The sequence below is a fragment of the Leiobunum rupestre genome, chromosome 9, assembly GCF_980474605.1.
Source record: "Leiobunum rupestre chromosome 9, qqLeiRupe1.1.hap1, whole genome shotgun sequence".
Classification (NCBI taxonomy): Eukaryota; Metazoa; Arthropoda; class Arachnida; order Opiliones; family Sclerosomatidae; genus Leiobunum; species Leiobunum rupestre.
Genome location: NC_143392.1, coordinates 28,852,625 through 28,875,581, shown reverse-complemented (window position 1 = coordinate 28,875,581; position 22,957 = coordinate 28,852,625). Strand labels below are relative to the sequence as shown.

The window sequence follows — 22,957 nt, the reverse complement described above, 5'->3', positions numbered from 1 at the left end:
ATTTTTCTACAACATAATATTTTCATTGCCTACCACGATGGCTATAATTGTTACATTTTGAAAGCAAAACTACTATGACTCGTGATATTGTCCTGGTCCATTATCTGATGGACCTCCATATTTTCTGGCAGAACCAGTGAATGCTTTCTTCCTGCGGTTGATATAATTGTTCCTTGAATTGTCGATGATTATTCGTGTCTAGGAAATTTAATCCTCGTTGAATTGTGATTGTCCTGCGGTCCGTTATTTAATATAACCCTTGTTTGATACTTTGGTGTGGTGATGGATATAATGGTTCCATGACTTTTTATCAATTTTACTGGTTTAGGAATAGTCGTGGTCTGATTGCTAACGGGTAACGTTACATTACGTCATCTTGATGATGATTCTACGAATCTCAAAATTTTAATCTTTAACGCAGAGTTGCTACCCAGCAAACACATAGCTCCATTGGATATCCATGGCACGTTAACTTTGGATATTATGATGTCTGGGAGATATCCATATATCCAGGTTTTACGTCACATGGATATTCCATAGATATCCAGATGTCATGGTTTTGGAGATCGAGGGTATATCAAAACTCTGGATATTCAATATCCAGGGGATGTTGTAGGGATATCTCAGGGATTAAAAAAATAACCTATTTAGGATATGACCAGGATATAATATATCCTAGGGATATCTAATATATATTCTAAAGATATCTTATAGATATTTATAATGTCCATATTATGTACGTTAGAGGTCTTATTTTTTCATTGCCTACCTTGATGGCAATAATTGTTACATTTTGAAAGCAAAACTACTACAACGCGTGATATTGTCCTGGTCTATTATCTGATGGACCTCCATATTTTCTGGTATCCAGTGCTTTCTTTCTGCAGTTGATGTAATTGTTCCTTAACTTCTTCGTGTCTAGGGAATTAAACCCTCGTTGAATTGCGATAGTCCTGCGGTCCGTTATTTAATAGAACCCTTGTTTGATACTTTGGTGTGGTGATGGATGACGTTTCCCCAATTTTTCTTGCTTATGAAATTCAAGCTACGGTGCATTATAATAGTCGTGGTCTGATTGCATTATGTCTTCTTGATAATGATTGTACGAATCTTAAAAGATTAATCTTAAATGCCGAGTTGCTACAGGTCCAATGAATTAAGAAATATCTTCTTTCTGGGGAACCTGTGCGATATTTTAAGTAATAGTGGCTATAATTGATCATGGTCTTCTTTTCGATTATTCTTCATGTCTTAGACGCTTAATCTACGATGCATTATATTAGTCCACGTCCAGTATGTGATGGATATTTCTACATTTTGTCGGAAACAGTGGTTCATTGGGAGTGGCGTTGGTTAAAATTCATCGTTGTCTTCTTTTCGATGATTCTTCGTTTGTTAGAGGCTTAACCTACGATGCAATGCACTACATGGTCCTCTGCATTATACATGTATAGATCAAATGTGGATAATTCGATGGAGCGGTGCTTAATTTTTTCCTCCTCCCATGACCTGCATTTTCATTAAGGCCCGGATCGCTTTAGGGGTAGAGCTTCGTTTGTCCGACTTCTCATTTGGCCGACCACAAAATAAACGTTACCCCAACTGTCCATTTGACCGACTGCACATTGGTTCGACTGAGAAGTCAGTTAAACGGACAGTCGGCCAAATGGACTGCTCATTTTGCCGATTGAACATTTGTCTGACTGTCCATTTAGCTGACTTCTCAGTCGGCCAAATGGACAGTGTATTTTGCCGATTGTTCATTCGGCCAATTGCTCGTTTGGCCGACTGCTCAATTGACCGACTCCTCATTTGGCTGACTGCTCATTTGGCCGACTACTTATAAGGCGGTTGGACGAAACTAGGTGCGTTTGGCTAGGTACTGTACTCTAGGTTGCGTTTTAGAAGGCCCAGCGAGGTTATAAAGAAAGGGGCTGTGGGGGCGCCGTTACGCGCCAATACTTAAAACACATTGCCCGTTCTATAAGTCAACCTAACACTAGGACATAGTATAGGACAGGCTATAGTATAACAGTCGGTCAAATGAGCCGTTCATTTGTCCGACTGAGCAGTTGGCCAAATGAGCTGTCGGCAAAATGGGCATTCGGACATATGAGTAGTCAGCCAAATGAGGAGTGGGCCAAATGCACCCTAGGTTAAGTTAGAAGAAACCACCTATGGACTGTGCAAAGGATGATAAAATACGCGAATAAGTAGATTAGTCCATAATTAAAAGGGATAAAATAGCTAAACCCTAAACAAATTTGAAGAAATTAAAAAACTTTCTAATAACTCGTACCAATAGGTCTTCGAGCAAACAAAAAGACACGAATCTCGGATCAAATAGATCTTCGAGTAAAAAAATACATAAAAACTAAATAAGATAGCCAGAAATTCCAACGGTAGACCGGTTTCGTTCTATTTGGAACTCATCAGTACCGTGCGGGAAATCTGGCTGGCGACTGTTATATCGAAAAGAGAAACTAAGAAATTCGACTCAACCAATTACCGAAGAGTTCATCAACGCCTCGCTTTGCTCGATGATTCTACTTGGGATGATACGACCATTACTTGACGGAACGGTTCTTTCAATGGCAAATCAATCCGGTTTGTCGAAAGATTTGATTTGAGCGGCTGAGCGATTAACGAAATATTCGAATACAATTCAACGCATTAACGGCATTTTCATGTCGGACATCGTGCATCACTAGAACGACTACCAACTGTAAGGCCTTCAGCTTGAACCAACTTCTGGGAAACCTCTTGCCAAAACCCAAGTTCCACGAATATCTAAGCGGGACTTTCATCATACAATTTGACTCGTGTGTTGAGGATGCAACCGTCACCCGACCAGTTCGTCGTCGATCTATTGTTCCGATTTTTTCTTTCATTTCGCGAAAGATTTTATTCAGGAGCATAATTAAACTTTTAACTAATAATATTTTTTATAGCCTAGGTCAGACGCTGAGAGTTTTAATTTAAATCCCACAGTTTGGAATAAAACTTTTTTACATTTATAACTATTTCGAGTAAATAATATAATTATTTGGTATTAAGCCTAATAAAAGTTTCCAGATTACGATACTATTCTGGAGTTATGATTTGTGCTTTTGAAAGAAATTTTCTCAGAAGTGAATGATCATCATTAACTATTTAATTATTCTATTGCAGTTTCGCTATCTCTGATCATGTGCTTCTGGTTACGGACTGTAAGATTTCTGTAGATCTCTCCATTCAAAAAGATGCTAATATTAAAATTACTTACACCAACAGTAAATATATTTTGGTATTTTGCAGTGGCGGAGCTCGGTTTATTGGGCTCCACGCCACGGGAGGTATAAATAAAACCGATTCCGAGGTTAAAATCTTACTAAGACTTACTCATCTAAGTTAGTTTTATTATTATTATAGTAAAGAAAATTAGTTAATGGTTTTTTTATAATATTTTTTCTTTAACTAATTAATACTATAAGACCCGAAAACGGTTTTTTAGTGATTTGAAACGGTTTTAAGCGATTTAACTAGGTTCTCACTTATTATCTAAAACGATTTGAAGAGCTTTGAAACCTTTTTAGACGTATCGCGTATGTGTGAACGTGGCTATAGTTGAATAGTTTTCGTATTACCGAGCGTATTAGCCTCAGGCGTATTACAATCGATTACAATTTGGGCGGCTCAAATTTGGAACTTGGAAGGCGAGGTTTGAATCTCAAGGAGACGGAAAATATAGTGAGTCCCTTTACAGGGTCGGAAATAAGCGATTTATGAAAGTGAACCAGTGAGTGGCCGTGACCAACACCCGAGCCATCGACACCGTGCCCTAAAATCGAGGCCTTCAATATATGAACTGATCCATAATATGTATCCGTAGACCAAGTTGAATTAAAGGCCCCGTCGGCCTTCAAATTATTACAATTTTCCGCGCGAAATTATGACGTAGGGAATGAAAAGCACCTGCGACTCGAATTTCAAGCTGGATTTTCAAACACCAGTGGGACCCTTTCATTTAGTGGTCCAGTGAACCACTGAACCCTCGACTGACCGCCTTCGATTTAAATTTTAAACTGACCTAAACAATTTTTAACTGGTCATTTGCCTTGTCACGCCGCCTCTTCTATAGGACAGCTAGATTTGTTCCGAGAATCACGGAATCGAACAAGAATCACGGAATCGAATGAGAATCAAAGAACCGAACAAGAATCACGGAACCGAACAAAAATCACAGAACCGAACAAGAATCACGGAATCAAATAAGAATCAGGGAAACGAACAAGAATCACAGAACCGAACAAGAACCACGGAATCAAAAAAGAATCAGGGAAACAAATAAGAATCAGGGAATCAAATTTAGAATCGGAATCGAATTAGAATCAAAGAATCAAGAGTGGAATCATGGAATCAAAATAGAATCACGGAATATTAAGGAATCATGTCGGTTTTTAAACATTTTTTCTCGCGGAATACCTTTTTAGACCCCTACAATCTTAATTGACAGTTTTCTTAATTTTTTATACATTTAACAATTCGTAGCTTGCTCGTGAGTGTGGCTTTCGTTCGTTGAAATGGTAACGCTTATAGGTCAGACATTAAGACACCTATGGCGATCACGTGATTATTTCGCTGGATAGTGTGGCGTTTTGCCATGTGATCTGTGAACGGAAATAAATGTCATGGCGGCCGTTTAAAGGAGGGGCTTAGTTATGACGTATGCCTACGACGCTACGAGCAAACGTCCAATATGTAACTAGATTAGTACACCGAAAATTGCATCAGTTGCCTTAGAAATATTTATTCATAGTAACGTAGGGATCATGAAAACCGTAATAAAGTTTGAAAATAGTTTAGGCTAGACTAAACCAAGCACCACCTTCATCTAAATTATAATTTTTTCTAAGATCTGTATACAAGGTTGTGTAAAATTATATCTCACCATGTTACAAACTAGATCTTAATCGGTCTCTAATTCGGTAATTTATTTCTTTATTCCAAAACTTGGGAAACACATATCATGGCAGTTTGTTAGTTAAGCAGTATATTTAATTTACATTTTAATTTCAACTTGGGCAATTCCAACTATTTTCCAACTGTTAAAATGTTGGCGGAGTTATTCAAAGTTAATTCGACAATCTATAAGGTTGGGTTCCAAGAACATTGTTTTAAATGCCAGTTAAATCTGCGTTAATGTAGACGATTTACACATTTACCAGCTATCATAACCGACTGCAAGTTCGATTTGGTATTCGGTTCGAATATTTGATATTCGGAAACGGACCACAAATATTCCGAATCACCGTTGCAATTATACTTTTTCGAAAATAAATGTAAATACTCGTAGGTCGATTTACTAGGTTTCACGATGAAAAAAGCCAGTTGGCTCTCTACCCAGGAGTTTTTCAAATACTGATAATGCGCGGGTTTATTTGTAATAGTTAACATTGGTTAACTGAATCATTTTATAAGACCCGTATCTCGATTTGTAATCAATTGATGAAATTTCTGGTAGGGGCGCTCTGGTCGACTCGACATGTTTTAGTTTTAGTTTTGGTTTACCTCTTGGTAAGTACCTGTATATTATTAGAACACTCCACTGTTAAATCCACGTTCACACGTACCCTCGGGAACGTAATGTATGGAAAACTGTTTGTTCACATGTTCGATTTCCAGTGAGTTTTGAAGAAAGTTGGTCATGCGTAGAATAGTCGTAGAATTAGGGGTTCATTCGCTCACGCATTTGAGTCACGTTTTAAAACATTCTGATAAAAAATGCATGCACCCAAAAGAAATTTGTTGTGTTTTTTAAACAAATAGATAAAAAGTTGGAAGGCTATTTCTTCTAAAGAACTCCTAAAAATGTTATTCGGCAGGATTTTCGATTTGCTTAAAAAAGTTCACAAAAACCAGTCATACTGGCGCAGCTGGGACGCACAACGGTAACTGTTCACACAACAATATCCAAATGCAACGTTTCAGAAGGTAGGTGTGAACGCGGCTATATTACTTTGTTAGTTTTGCCAAGATCTAAACCTCTTCAAGTTAGTCCAATTTTAGTGAAAATGGGAAATCGCAGTCCGAGTTCGATAATTGATCAAAATGTGGAAATGTCTCCTCATCATAAACTAAGAAACACTCTCTTGGTAATCGACGGACACAACCTACTAAATCGGTGATATTACAATAGCGATTATGATAAGTAAACGTTAAAAATTTACTTATATAAGTAAATGTATATCTCCCACTTACAATGTTAGCAGTCAGCTCGGGCCACGTGTTCGGATCGCTCCCACTGTCGCGCTTTTGTCATTAGTTATTATAGCTAACGCTTTTTTTTCTCACACGTTTTTTGTTGTTTTCGGGATTTCATCAGAGGTATAGAGAGCCGTGTTGCGTTAGGTATTTAAGTTAATAAATCAACTTTATAATTTGTTGTATCGGTGTTTTTGTGGCGTTCCTGGTAGGACTTTTCTTATAAGGAACTTTGTATGCGTTGCCTTTCCGTCCTACTTCTAAGACACCGCCACTTTATCTGTGCAACTAGACCAACGATTTAGTAATTCTATCGTTGATCCTAGGAATAAAATACTGCAGAAAACTCTCAATTGAATTTTTTCAAAACAGTACCTCACGTTACACTAATCCATTGATAAATATCGATTTAGATTTATGATGTAGATATTTCATTTTGGGTAATTGCTTACCATTGTCTATTCTATTTTGTACCGAAACGTTACTACACAAATTAGCACCTGTTACAAACAACTTTGGAACAAAGTCCTAAGGCAGCACCGTAGACCTACGTCAACGACGAGGGGTAAGAAAGTCTCAGATAATCTGAACACCGAGTTCGTGCATTTAGCACTGTTAAAGGTACATGTTTTCAAGAGTTCGCGAGTTCCATTAAGCACTGTCAAAGGTACGGCAGTGTACGCCGAGTTCGCAAAGTGTCTTACCCCTCGGTCAACGACCGCTTTTTAGTACCAGGTGACCCAAGGTTCGTAAATCGTGCATGCTCTAAGTGCAGGTGACCTGTTTCCCGGTAAAAGGAGTGAGCTATTAAGAATGGCCGGTAGGCCATTCTCATTTAAGGGGTCAGCGCGATTTCCTATGGCTAAAATTAATACAGCCAAGCGCAGGAGAATCAATAGTCGGGTCGCTAAAAATTTTAAGACTTTATTTTAAGCGATTTTCATGCCGAAGATTCAGTATTGTGGATGCCTAGCGGGATTATTCTTACTGTCAACAATTGTTGCCTGGAAGTACTACAATTACTATTAATGTATCAGCGTTGGTGTACAGTACAGAGATAGCCATACGGATTTGTTGCTACTGTCAACTTCAGCGAGAAACGTATTGGAATCCCGTCATTTAACGAAAGTTAGTCGACTGTAGATAAGAAGCTTCGTACTGTAAGAAGTTAGTGTATCATTTTTGACATGGAAGGCCAGCTGATCAGCTCGTAGCCAGTTTCCCGGAAAAATGCAAAAATCAAATTTTGTCCGTCTTCGAGTTAACGTTGTTTTTCGCACTTTACTCAAGAAATAATAAACCATTTCTTATGGGAACTTTATTTAAATCTCATTATTTAAACGTAATTAAGTATTTTTCAAGTAAAAATTATCATTATCGTAATTAATTTACTTGCAGTTGAATAGTAATGAACATTTAACCGTTAAGCCTTTGCTTCGTAGGGAAAATTAGCCCGTAGAACCCGATCATATATTCTAGGTTAAAAATAACGTATTTAGTAGTACCAGAAAGAATTTTGTGGAAAGTGAAATTTAGTTTAAAGTTAATTTTGTTTTATCTCTTACATAAGTTTTTTTTACCCAGCTGATTTTTTACAGAGTTAAAAAAAATAATAATTTAATTTTCATTTAGGTGTATCCATCTAGCATTGTGTGAATAATTTTGGGAATTTTAATTACAGTAATGAAGTATGGTAAATATTTGAATAATTTTTCTTAACAATAAACGTTTTGGGCATTCAAACTTAATCCTCTATGTAAAGGCATCTTAATTATTCAAAAGCTTAAAGAGTGAGTAGACTGAAATTATTGTTATTTGATGATCAGTAGTGTACGAGCCATACCGTTGTAAGGTAGTACAGCCAGAACAGGACTGGAGACCCACCATTCAAGTATTGTTGATAAATGTGCTTACTTACGCTACGCGCGTAGAATTTGTTTTTAGTTTTTTAATATAAATTACACATGGTTGGTTTTTACCTCTCCGAGGGGACAAAGTCCCCTAGGAGGGGTTATACAACGACCGTGTCTGTCTGTGGGTGGGTCTGTGGGTGTGTCTGTCTGTCAGGACTGCGAACGCGTTCGCATTTTCGGTGCAAAGTGTAATCACTGCGTACGCAGTTTCTCAAAGGGTTGGCAAAACCACCGTGTGACGGTGAGCGTTAACGGATGCATTTGCGGTTTGGTTTGGATGGTGTTTTTTCGCTCACCGTCGTGACGGTTTGGTGTATTACGGTTTTTGTAATGTTTATGCGTAGGTTGTGAGTGTTGAATTTGTTGTGTTTGTGTTCTGATGGATGTGCATGTTGAGTCTGTTGTGTTTATATGGGCGTTTTCTCTCCAACTTCTTCTTAATGACTTTGGGACGGACCGAGTGCTGAGTGTAATGCTACCTCTCAACGTCCAATGGCAGGGTTTCCACCAGTTGTACACGGTATTCGTCTTAGTATCAATTTGCGATCGCATCGGGCGGGATTTGAACCCGAGACCTCCTGATTGACAGGCGGACGTTGTACCACAGAACCACCGACACTTGTTACGCCTTATTGAAAATTAGACCTTCAGCTTTATCGGAAGCGTATTTAATAGAGTACGAAATTTTGGTTTAATTGAAATAGAATTGAAATTGAAATTATTGCATCGAAGAAATTCTAATTTAGCGTTTCTCTATTGATTAAAAACAAATGCGCCACCCAAGTTTCGAACCCAGACCATTCGGCTTGGCAGTCGAGCGCTCTACCACAGAACCACCGATAGCTGCTTAGATTCACTGAAATTAAGACAGGCATCGTAAGCATAATAGGTAATAAAGTCTTTTTTTATTAATGAATTTATGAAGGCCTAATCTGGTATTTTTTAAAGGTTAAATCTTGTTTTAGCGCAGTCAGCCGAGATTAGAGGGTTAAAGGGTAGACCCTGTGGGTGGTCCACTTTCTTAACGACCTATATATAGTTCTGTTAATTCAAAGGAGATAATTTAACGTTAATTGCTTTAAGAGGTGGCGGTTAGTCAAGTGGCTCTCTGTGCTTTGTTGATGGTAAGGTTTTTGCTTCTTGTAAATACATGTGGTGTGGATATTTGGATATCTACGATTTCTAACGCAGTCAATGATTTCTTGGGTGTGCGAGTCATTATATGATATTGGAAATTGGACGGCATTGGTCTTTTTCATGTGGTATGCGTCACAACGTCAACAGGAAGTGAACGAGTCGTCCACTACCAGATATCTACGGTATCTTCATCAAGGGCGAGTGTTGAAATAAAATGAGCGTTAAAGATGCGGCAAGTATTTCGTAAGCGAGTAATTCCAAAAAGCCTCTGTAGATATTTCTTTCATTAAAATTTGCTTCGTATTATATTTAACTGATAAACTTGTTCTGTAAAAGGGTTTAATTCAATTGTGCATTGTTATAGTACGTTTAACTTACTGTTGTAACTACTTAACTTATGATATTCTGAATAAATTAAAATTGGTCGTTTCGTCTCAATTATTTTAATTATAATAAAAATTTTATACCGGGCGGGATAGAAATGGGTTAATATTTTTAACAAATAACTCTAAATTGCGGAGATATATCTTTAAGGGTTATCTCGAGAAATTAATACCACTAGGGACAATTCTACCGAGGAGAGGTATATTTTGGCTTGCCAACTTGTTTATTTGAAAGCTCCGCAGAGTTGGAAAACTCTTGATACATGATTGAGATAAAAGTAAACGATTAAAAGCTCTTCACAAATCATGCTATGCTACCCATAATCACTATCTTATCAAAGGTCGGTTTTTTATTGAAAGTTTTACCAAAACAAGTTGGCAAGCCAAAATATACCTCTCCTCGGAAGAATGATCCCTAGTGGTATTAATTTATCGACACAACCCCCAAAGATATCTCCGCAATTCAGAGTTATTTACGAAAAACGTATTCTCGGTTCAAACCCTGCCCGGTATAAAATTTTAATTTTAATTTAAATAATTGAGACGAAACAATCGAGTTTAATTTATTCAGAATATTATAAATTAAGTAGTTACAACAGCGAGTTAGACTTACTAAAACAATGCACAATTGAATTTAACCCTTTTTACAGTACATGTTTATCAGTTGAATATAATACTAAGCAAATTTTAATGAAAGAAATATCTACAGATGGTAATTGTATTTTTCTCGCTTACGAAATACTTGCCGCATCTTTAACGCTCATTTTATTTCAACACTCGTAGACTTCCAGTTGACGTTGTGACACATACCACATGAAAAAGACGAATGCCGTCCAATTTCCAATATCATATAATGACTCGCACACCCAGGAAATCATTGACTGCGTTAGAAATCGTAGATATCCAAATATCCACACCAAATATATTTACAAGAAGCAAAAACCTTACCATCAACAAAGCACAGAGAGCCACTTGACTAACCGCCAGCTCTTAAAGCAATAAACGTTAAATTATCGTCTTTGAATTAACACAACTATATATAGGTCGTTAATAATACCCGTAAATAAATAACAAAAACTAACACAGGGTCTACCCTTTAACCCTCTTATCTCGGCTGACTGCGCTAAAACAAGATTTAACCTTTAAATTTCATTTGTAAAAAAACCAGATTAGGCCTTCATAAATTCATTAATAAAAAAAGACTTTATTACCTAAACAAATACTTGAGCGGAGCGAGATGCAAATCCGGTGGTTAATTAGGCTTAGATTAATTAAACTCTTGTAGAGAAAGGAAAGCGAGATAAATCATTTAGTTTTTAAAGATTACTCTTTATTTCAATTCGTTTGCATTAATGAGTGGAGAAACAGTTAGAAGATGCGGGGAACGACTTGCCGGTGTGGAATCTGAGGTCGACGTCGACGTGGCCCATTGTTTAAATGTTCTTTTACGTAAAATTTCAAAATAAATTTTTAAACGTGTTTTTTTTTTAAATAAAAATATAAATTTCAAAACTCATTTAAGCGTTTTGTTTTTTACAAATACTTGAGCGGAGCGAGATGCAAATCCGGTGGTTAATTAGGCTTAGATTAATTAAACTCTTGTAGAGAAAGGAAAGCGAGATAAATCATTTAGTTTTTAAAGATTACTCTTTATTTCAATTCGTTTGCATTAATGAGTGGAGAAACAGTTAGAAGATGCGGGGAACGACTTGCCGGTGTGGAATCTGAGGTCGACGTCGACGTGGCCCATTGTTTAAATGTTCTTTTACGTAAAATTTCAAAATAAATTTTTAAACGTGTTTTTTTTTTAAATAAAAATATAAATTTCAAAACTCATTTAAGCGTTTTGTTTTTTACAAATACTTGAGCGGAGCGAGATGCAAATCCGGTGGTTAATTAGGCTTAGATTAATTAAACTCAAGTAGAGAAAGGAAAGCGAGATAAATAATTTAGTTTTTAAAGATTACTCTTTATTTCAATTCGTTTGCATTCATGAGTGGAGAAACAGTTAGAAGATGCGGGGAACGACTTGCCGGTGTGGAATCTGAGGTCGACGTCGACGTGGCAAATTGTTTAAATGTTCTTTTACGTAAAATTTCAAAGTAAATTTTTAAACGTGTTGTTTTTTTTAAATAAAAATATAAATTTCAAAACACATTTAAACGTTTTGTTTTTTTCGGTCAATAAAAATATAAATTTAAAAATTCATTTAAACGTTTTATGTTTTTCGGTCAATAAAAATATAAATTTCAAAACTCATTTAAACGTTTTGTGTTTTTCGGTCATTGTCAGCTGTTGAGTCTTTTTAGTTTTACACGAGCCTAGTATAGGCTAGAGTAAAACTCCCGTAGCCGCTACGGTCCCCGCCACCGACGCCGCCGTTCGCTAACACGCCGTTTTCGAACGCCACGGTAGGATTCTCACCGTCCGCAATAACGTCGTTCTCTTACGCCACGGTAGAATCCTCTTAAATTTTAACATCATTGTTGTGTGATTGCTACAAGAATTGATGAAGATATGTTTAAAACAGGTACAATCGAACACATTTTTACTTAGTTAAAATTTGCATCAGACAATACAACTAAATAAAATCAATGAAATATAATAATATTATATCTGAAATTTCTATGGCATTTTTTTGGGGCAATAAAAAATTCAAGTAGAAACGTTTAAAAAGAAGATGGCGCGACTAAAGAATATCAATATGACGTCTTGCAACGTCACACATGCTTTTGGTAGTAAGTGTGGAAACTGGCAGAAAAAGTGGCTGTCCGGTCCTAGAGAAGCTATTGGATGAAACGAAAAGGGGCGTTTCGGAAAACGACTCGAGAGGGAAAAACGGGTGATTGTTCCGCGCTTTAAAAAAAAATGGTATTCTCTCACTGCGATGAATTGGGGGGAAAAAAAGTGGGGTTTCGGAAAACGAGTCGAAAGGGAAAGAGTGGTTAATCGGTCGTGTTGGGGGAAAAAACGACTCCAGAAGAGCCGGCGCCAGAAAATTGCTGTCTGACGGAGCCACGAGAGGGGAAACAAGTGGGCCCGGCAGTCCCAAATAATAGTTTCACACGAGCCAAGCTTTACGAACACACGAATAGTAGTATAACCGGTAACGGAAACATGAACAAATAAAATAAACGGTCGAGAAAAACCGCTCGAAATATTTTTGTGGGTAATATGGGAACCGCTCGAAATAGGTTTGTGGGAAATATAGGGGTGACAATTTCAAAAATTACCCAGAGTGGTTGGGCTAAAGGGTTAAAAACCAACAGAAGCGATTTCACCACGTTTAGAGATGCACTTACGAAAACCCATGCCGCCCCCTCCCCTCCCTTCACACCTAGGGGCTCAGGGAAGGTGATAGCATAGTTCCCAAATTCCACAGAATGGCTGGGCTCCGAAGAGTCGCCAACAATACATAGGAGCGCTCGGTGGGAGAGTCGCCATATCTTACCCTCCCCCACCCGAATGGAAGCGAGAGGCAAGCGCTGTTGCGGAAACCGTGTGCGAACGAAAACGCCAAAACGCCAGAGACGGAAACGCCAGAAGATCGCCGAATCCCGATTGCCCGACTTGCTAGGTTGTTGGTTGTCTAAACCGCGTGAATTTTAGGGATGAAAAGCTGGTATAACTATAGCAGCATATGGCTAGCTTTCTACGGCCTTTCCCTCTCTGGTTTAAAGCGCGAGCGTAGGAGGATTCTACCGTGGCGTAAGAGAACGACGTTATTGCGGACGGTGAGAATCCTACCGTGGCGTTCGAAAACGGCGTGTTTGCGAACGGCGGCGGCGGGGACCGTAGCGGCTACGGGAGTTTTACTCTAGCCTATACTAGGCTCGTGTAAAACTAAAAAGACTCAACAGCTGACAATGACCGAAAAACACAAAACGTTTAAATGAATTTTTAAATTTATATTTTTATTGACCGAAAAAAACAAAACGCTTAAATGAGTTTTGAAATTTATATTTTTATTTAAAAAAAAAACACGTTTAAAAATTTATTTTGAAATTTTACGTAAAAGAACATTTAAACAATGGGCCACGTCGACGTCGACCTCAGATTCCACACCGGCAAGTCGTTCCCCGCATCTTCTAACTGTTTCTCCACTCATTAATGCAAACGAATTGAAATAAAGAGTAATCTTTAAAAACTAAATGATTTATCTCGCTTTCCTTTCTCTACGAGAGTTTAATTAATCTAAGCCTAATTAACCACCGGATTTGCATCTCGCTCCGCTCAAGTATTTGTTGAAAATTCCGTTTTCGGTTTTTGCAACGTCCTAGTTACCTATTATGCTTACGATGTGTGTCTTAATTTCAGTGAATCTAGGCAGCTATCGGTGGTTCTGTGGTAGAGCGCTCGACTGCCAAGCCGAATGGTCTGGGTTCGAAACCTGGTTGGCGCGTTTGTTTTTAATCAATAGAGAAACGCTAAATTAGAATTTCTTCGATGCAATAATTTCAATTTCAATTCTATTTCAATTAAACCAAAATTTCGTACTCTATTAAATACGCTTCCGATAAAGCTGAAGGTCTAATTTTCAATAAGGCGTAATAAGTGTCGGTGGTTCTGTGGTAGAACGTCCGCCTGTCAAACAGGCGGTCTCGGGTTCGAAACCCGCCCGATGCGATCGCAAATTGATACTAAGACGAATACCGTGAACAATTGGTGGAAACCCTGCCATTGGATGTTGAGAGGTAGCATTACACTCAGCACTCGGTCCGTCCAAAAGTCAATAAGAAGGAGTTGGAGAGATACCACCCGTACATACACACCACAAACTCAACATCCACTAACGTCATAACAATAACACAACATTACCACCCTACACATAAACATTGCAATAGCGAAATATCCAAACTACTGAATTAAACCTGTCGTGACGAAAAAAAAACCACCAAACCAACCCCGACTGCAAATTAATAATATTAAAATGTCTGTTCAAAATATATTTAAAAATGAAACCTTTTTATTTTCTAACTTATGGCTTTTATTTTCAATTATAAATTTTAGGCAAAATATGCCCTGTGAGGCAGAGCAAAGGGACAGCTATTAATTAAAAATGCTTTTATCAAAGCAGTTGGAAGGTTATTTTAAGGGGTAGTTCGGATCAATGAAGGCACAGATATTGGAAATATTTTAGAATTAAAGAGTTATTTTTTGGTATTAATTTAAAAAACAAAATATATTTCTAAAATAATTTCTATCAATTTTTTCTCACCTTTTATATATTTTAAAACTCTTTCCTTAAATTTGAGCCTTGAAACTGTAACAGTAAACTGAGAAAATTTTCAATTGTTTAGTTCAGAATTATGCATATTCTAATGGAAATATTTAAAATGAATTTTAAAACCGGCCGCCATGGATATAAAATAGGGCTGTGGGATAAAAAATTCGAAAGAAAAAGACATACTACCAAGGTTTCTTAAGAAACCTTGATACTACGAGCTGAGTTATATTGCTTGATAAGGCACCATATTTTTGAAACGCTTATTTCTGGCATTGATTTTCAATGCTATAGACGCAGTGCTTCCATATGCATTGAATTTTTCCTTTTTCCGGAATTTTTCAACCTTTAAAAACGCTAAAAGTGAATAATGCAATTTGAGAGGAAAAACGATGGAAATTTAATAAAGGGTCGTTATAAAAGTAATGAAAGTCACGATCTAAATATCTAAAGCAACTTTTGAGGATATGTTTATGCAAAATTATATAAATTTAAGTAATTTTGTAATAAATAAAACCTTAAATTTGGATTCATTTTCAGAATTAATCTGAATATCTATATAAATTAGTATTAAGAGTGAGGGATACAAAGTGGAAATTTCTAGGTCAAAACGCGAAAAACGGGATTTTTCATTTAATGAAATTATCGCAAGAGGAAAATTTTATATATCAAATGTGGAAGCCCTGTATAGACGTCTGCTATGTTGTCGTAACTGGATTCTGTAGTTAGAAACATCTGCAAGTTTTGTGTTTCAAACTGCTACTCGCAAAATATTATAACCTTAATAAATATACTGTTTTATATGTTAAATTAAAATTTTGTATAAATACATATGAAATTAAACGGTCAAAGGAGTTTGCAACTTTCTATGTAAGCTAATTCTCTTAATGAATTTAATGAGTTTATAAAACAGACATGTACTAAATTCTATCTATTCAAGTCTGCACTTATTATTTTAAACTTCTGGTTTAAAGTAGAATTATACATCAGTATTTAAATTTGGCATGCATCATGAAAAACTGAAGATCCTCACAAGTCAAGTACCCGCTGGTAGTAAAGAGTGATCTTAGAGTTACATTAAAATGACCACATTTCTTTCTAGAAAGGCCTGATGAAATGTGTGCAGTTACACTGCAGTAGCCTGTTTGAATTGTTAAATAGACTTTCAAGAAAGACCTAGTCGAATTGAAATAAGTCATTCAGTAGTAACTTTGGGTTCACAATGTACGGCATGTTAACTTTAATAACTTTCTCTTTTATTGATGACTTTTTTACTAGTTTAGTTTCTCAAATGAGTTTCAGCAATTTAAATGCTGTAATTTTACACGTAATCCTTTACAATTGAAAATTTTCTCAGTTTACTGTTACAGTTTCAAAGCTCAAATTTAAGGAAAGGGTTTTAAAATATATAAAAGGTGAGAAAAAATTGATGGAAATTATTTTAGAAATATATTTTGCTTTTTAAAGTAATTCCAAAAAATAACTCTTTAATTCTAAAACATTTCCCATACCTGTGCCTTCATTGATCCGAATTACCCCTTAAATCAACCTTCCAACTGCTTTGATAAAAGCATTTTTTAATTCCAATAATATTGTGCAATTCAAATATTTTTGTTTACAGTCTATTAATTTTCACTAAATCCAATTTATATAGTGTAAGTTCATTTACCATTGGGCAAATTATAATTATTTTGGTAAGTTTATATTATAATATATTATTTGGTTAAAATTAATATCGGAAAAATGTATATATTATATTTTGTAAATAGACGAGTAAAGAAATAAGTTTTTAAATTTTTGCAACGATTTTGCGAGATATTTGTGGGAAGGAGAAGATAAAGTGATTGACTATTTCAGGGGTCTACACATAAACTTACTCTCTTTAAACAAATTAGTAAATATATAGACCAATATTACGCCTCCTATAGGTGATACTTTAACCCAACTCTTTTGCTGTAGTGAAGTCCAAACGTTAAAATATTGTTAATTAGTTCTACCTTACCTTGGGGCATAACTGATTTTGACCATGTTTTGACATATTGGCATATGATCTCCCGAGTTATCAATAATTTCCCGAGTTATCAATAATTTCCCGAGTTATCAATAATTTCCCGAGTTATCAATAATTTCCCGAGTTATCAATAATTTCCCGAGTTACCAATAATTTCCCGAGTTACCAATAATTTCCCGAGTTACCAAAAATTTCCCGAGTTACCAAAAATTTCCCGAGTTACCAAAAATTTCCCGAGTTACCAATACTTTCCCGAATTACCAATAATTTCCCGAGTTACCAATAATTTCCCGATTTACCAATAATTTCCTGAGTTACCAACAATTTCCCGAGTTATCAATAATTTCCCGAGTTACCAATAACTTCCAGAATTACCAATAGTTTCCAGAATTACCATTAGTTTCAAGAATTACCAATAATTTCCAGAATAACAAATTATTCCCCAAATTACCAATTATTTCCCAAATTAACAATTATTTCCCAAATTAACAATTATTTCCCAAATTAACAATTATTTCCCAAATTACCAATAATTTTCCAAATTAAGCAAAATTTCCTGAATAACAACCATTTTCTGAATTTTCAATAATTTCCCGAATTACCAATAATTCTACAATGTCAATTGAACTAATTTAATAATATTTCAATTTACCCAAATTATGCCTAAATGATAAATTTAACCATAATTTTTTCTATTAATCGAATGATGTAAGTACTTACCAATATTATTGGATTTTGACGAAATGTATTAAAATTTACCCATTTTATATGAAGTTTTCTATAATTTTTTAACAATAACAATACAGAATTTATCGCACCAAGGGAAACATTGATGTGCGTTATTTTGAAAAATGGCGTATTTCTCTCAAAAGAAATAGGACAAATTTACTCGGTCAGAAATAGAAAATTTCAAAATAGTTGACGAATAATTACGCAACTTCTCAGACATGCGCCATTTTGCAAAATGGCTTCGGAATTCTTTCAAAATAGAAAGGACTTATTTATTCGATCATTTAATGAAACAGAAAAATTCAGATTTATCGTCGAAAATGGCCTCGAATTTTATTAAAATTAATAGGATTTATTATCTTTAATAGGTAATGTAAAGTAGAAAATTTCAAGTAATTGGACAAATAATTTCGGCAGTTATCGCATTATGAGCTATTGATATCTGCCATTTTGTAAAATGGCGTCAGATTTCTATCACAGTGTAAGGATCTTATTTATTCGGTCAGATAATGTAATGTAGAAAATTTCACGTAAATCGACAAATAATTTCGGCAGTTATCGCATCATAAGGTATATTTATATCCACCATATTTTAAAATGGCGTCGGATTATTATTGGAAAACCCATATGTCTAATTAACTCGGGCAGATAATGAAACGTAGAAAAGGTCTGATTAATCGACGAATATTTACGGAACTTATCGCACGATGAGTTTTATTGATATCCGCCATTTTCCAAAATGGTGTCGGATTTCTATAAAAATCTATAGTACGAATTCATTCGGGCAGATAATGTAACGTAGAAAATCTCAGGTTAATCGGATACAAATTACCTAACTTATTGCACCATGATTTATATTTGTATTCGCCATTTTATAAAATGGCGTCGTTTTTCTATCGAAATCTAAAAATCTGTTTACATCGTTCAGATAATGTAATGTAGAAATTTTAAGATTTATCGGCGAAAATATATGGCAGTTATCATGGCATAAGTTTTACAAATATTTGGTATTATAGGTATATTCCCATTCGATCGAAATCCCATTCGACCGAATTCAATATGTTTCCGAAATATAGCCCCTCCGTAGAATTTTGCTGGGAGGGGCAACTAATGTTATTGCCCCCTCCAACTTTTTGGTCTGTTGAAATCTTCAAAATGCTCAAATGCTCATTTTAAACGCATATAAAGCTTATAGAACCACAACTGTGTTTAATTTTGTCTTTTCCCACCAATTCACACGGAGGGTGGACTTCAACACTTCTCATGATTTAAAAAATATATAGTTCCCCAAGTAGTGACGTTTTCCACATTGCTTTGCGTCATCTCTATAGCTTTATTAGTGGACACAAAAATGAGGAAAAAATATTTATCAGTGATAGAATAACATTGGTGATGTCACCGTAAGATTGTCTTGGGAGCTCACAAATACGGTACCCTAATTGGAAAATGGTAAGCTTTTGAAATTTACTCCTTACGTCATCCAGCGCGCATTGTCCCATGAATCAACGTTTTTATTATATTATAATTTCCTTTTAATCATAATTCAAAATTTGACTGTACTAACTAAAAAGTAATATTTAAATTCGGGTATAGTTTGCCTACTTAGTATGTAAAGGCCGTTATATATAGTATGAAAAGCCAAAATCCCCTCGCAATACACACCAGATTTCAGTACCACATAAGGTACGATGCCACTTAAGGCGATGCCACTAGGTACGTATCCACCGTTGAAAATTAAGGCGGTTAAGTTTTAACACAACTATTAACTATGAGGAAATAAAAAAGACGTGCATAAGTGACAATAACAAAAACGATTCTATTCTCAAACCAAAAGTTACAAAAGTCATAAACAAAAAAATGACGTCATGTAGTCTGGACGTTTCTATTCCGAGACTAATATAAACAAAAATATAATGTTTATTTATGCGCCTCACTAGATGGCAATAGTGTTCCAGCGATATATATTTCCAACACTCCTCCTTGTCACCAACACATTAAGCTTCATCGAACTCCCAACACACGAAGTTGTTCTTGCATTTTTCTTCCACTAATTTTCTTGGTAAACATATCTGCTAAATTTGCATCACTCTCCAAGTAGACAAATGTTACTTTCTCTTCCTCGACCAATTCTCGCAAGAAATAGTGCTTTAGATCGATGTGTTTCTTTTTCTGAATATTCTCTTTTCTTTGCCATTGCTATCGCCCCTTGATTATCCACTTCAATTTTTATTGGTTTCGAGATCAGATTAGATAGTCCTATCTCTTCCAATAGATTTCTCCACCAAAGCGTTTCTTTGACGACTTCGCACATGCCAACGTATTCAGCTTCTACTGTTGACAACGCAACCGTTTTCTATTTTCTACTTCTCCAAGAAACAGAGGCGTAGCAAGGGGGGGCAAAGGGGGCATCATGCCCTGGGCGCCACCATGAGAGGGCGCCAAATTTCTGCTTTGCCGCCCCGAAATTTATCTAAACCTTAATATGCATTGCCTATAACTATGCTTAAATCGCAATGTTGCGTAATTATCGCATATTTAGCCGACGCTTGTTAAGAGCGCTTATTTAGTAATGCAACCGCAGAGCTCCGACTTCTACGCTGAATTAGGGAAAATCAGGCACAGCCTAGTTCCAGGTTGTAGAGTAAGTGCAGCTCGTGAAAGGCATAGAAATCTTCATAGGTAACTAGAATGCTGCCGCCTACGGCCGAGCTTGACGCCAGTTCATTTTGAACCTTCAGCCAATGAGAGGCCGTAGAGTGGTTCCGCCAAGGAGGATAATAATCCTTCTTGATTCTGCTACTATAGTGGGAGATGGGTGACGTCATTCTCTCTGGTGACATTAAATTCTTGGCAGAACCACTCTTTGAGCTCTGATTGGCTGAGATCTGGCTATCGTCTGCCACGGCGTTTGGTCCATTTGCCAGTTACACGGCAGCATTCTAGTTACCTATGAGATTTCTATGGTGAAAGGTAGCCTGGTAGTCGTCGCTAATTTAAACGGAAACCTGTCTTCAGTCTTCACATCTCGTTTTAGAGGTAATGAGACAGTCCCAACTACCGGTATCGGTTCGCTAGTGAGTAGCGGAGTAGTGGGTGTTAGAAATTAAAAGTAAGTTAATTTTTTATCTAATAAAATTAAAATATACGCTTGTGGTTGTTAGTAATAAACATCCCAGCGTCTTCTAAGCTCTACGGTTACGGTAGTCGCTAAATTATCATGATTGGTCACAGTCACTAAATTATTTAGAAAGATTTAAAGAATCAGGATTGTGTTATCCGAAATTCTAATAACTAAATTCCAATTTTTTTTAAAGTGTTCAAATTCAACCCCCGCTTTTGATGAAATATTTATAACCTTTAGGTAAAAAATAGGGACGAAAACAGTAAATAGTAAATTGCAAGTCGAATTGGGGTACGCGACGGAAAAGAGCAATTTTAGGGTTAAACTGTACTAAAATACGCAGGTTAAAAATTAACATGAAGAATTTTCAGGACGGTTCACTCGACCCGTTTCGAATTATTTCTAAACACCTAAATGTAGTGATATTACAAATAAGTGTTTCATATTTAGGCAGATATGTCCACCAGTAAACCGAGTGGCGCCCAGTTTCGGAAACGACGATTGGAAAATAAGAAAGTGGACGATAAATCAAAAAGATTTATGCAAGAATTTTTTAAACCGACAGCGACAAAAGCTCAAAGTTCATGTGAAGATTGTCTAGATACAGAACCTAGCAACTCATTTGATATTACAAAACCTCAAACTGAAGATACATCTGAAATATTTTGCGTGAAATCCAACATTGATAATAAAATGCCTAAAAATTTGTCAAATGATGAAGCTATCGAAAATTTAATTATTCCGAATGTTCTCAAATTTAATGACATTGGCTATTTAAAATTTCATAAAATATCAAATTTACCAGATATTTCACAGCAACTACGTCAGGAACTCACTGAACTTGGACCAGGTAGATTTCAAAACAAATTTGCAAATGCAATATCAGGTGAACGTTCAATACCCTCCTCGTGGTTTTCACGAAGACTAGCTAATGAACAAGGGAATGAAGTTTGCCGAACTTGGCTTTTATATTCGCCTTCTAAAAATTCCGCTTACTGTTTTTGTTGTTAATACAAACTCTCGATCTAATTTTATCAACGCACCAGGATTCAACAAATGGAAAAAAAAGAAAAACTTACTAGTCATGAAAACAGTTCATTCCACCGCAAATCGTTTACAGAATGGAAGGAAGCTGAAAGAAGAAATAATTGCTTAAAAGGCCTTGACAATGTGTTAGAAAGTGCAATTCAATCAGAAAAACAAAGATGGAGGAATATATTGGAGCGAGTACTTTCCTGTATTAGGTTTCTGGTAACTCAAAATTTGCCGCTACGCGGGCATGTAGAAAAGTTAAGTGTTCACGATGGAACAAATATTGGAAATTTACTCTCTTTGCTCAAGCTTGTTTCCCAGTATGACCCTCTCTTGGCAACGCACCTAAAAACATCTGAAGAAAATAAACGATCTGTATCATATCTCTCGCCACAGATTCAAAATGAATTCGTTCAGCTTCTTGCTGCTAGAGTCAAAGGGGAATTGATTAGCAACATCAAAAGAAATAAATATTTTGGACTTTTGTTTGACTCGACGCCTGATATTGCACACCGAGAACAAATGTCGTATGTCATCAGGTACGTAGATATAGATTACATAAACAAGAAAGTGACAATCAAGGAATCGTTTTTGGGATATATTGAACTGCACGCCAAGGACGCTGCTACCATTGAAAATGTTATTGTTGAAAAACTCAAAAATGACAATATTCCATTTATAGACTGTAGATCCCAATGTTATGACAATGCGGCAGTAATGTCTGGTCATTTATCTGGTGTTCAACAAAGAATTTGTGATAGAAATCCTCGTGCAATATATCTAAATTGTGACAATCACTCATTAAATTTAGCAGGAGTTCATTCAGCCAAACAAGACGCATTAGTCATAACGTGTTTTGGAACAATTGATAGTATCTATGCTTTTTTTCTCGCGTTCAACAATTCGATGGGAAATGCTAAAAAATGCAGTGAAGAGAACAGTTAAGTGTGAGTCTGAAACACGATGGAGTGCCAGGGCTGAAGCTGTTAGTGCCATTGTTGAATGTTTAGATGATTTGGTTGATCTGTTAGAGAAAATGTCAGAAGACGTGAATGTGTCAAGCGACAGTAGAAGCGATGCCGAAAGTCTTTTGCGGAATATTTTGAACTTCAATTTTATAGTTTTAATACACTTTTGGCACTTAATTTTGGGTAGAATTGATCG

At 36.1% G+C, this 22,957-nt stretch overlaps 1 protein-coding gene across 1 annotated transcript; it reads left to right on the top strand.

Annotated features, from left to right (window-relative positions):
- The first annotated feature begins 21,817 nt into the window (after nt 1-21,817).
- Nucleotides 21,818-22,738, top strand: LOC149927084 (zinc finger MYM-type protein 1-like). The gene has a single exon (XM_090157797.1). The coding sequence runs from the start codon at nt 21,818-21,820 to the stop codon at nt 22,736-22,738; it is 921 nt and encodes a 306-aa protein (XP_090013923.1).
- The last annotated feature ends 219 nt before the right edge of the window (nt 22,739-22,957 follow it).

Excerpts from the sequence above, each read along its gene's own strand:
- LOC149927084 (XM_090157797.1), top strand. The coding sequence starts at position 21,818 with ATGGAAAAAAAAGAAAAACTTACTAGTCATGAAAACAGTTCATTCCAC.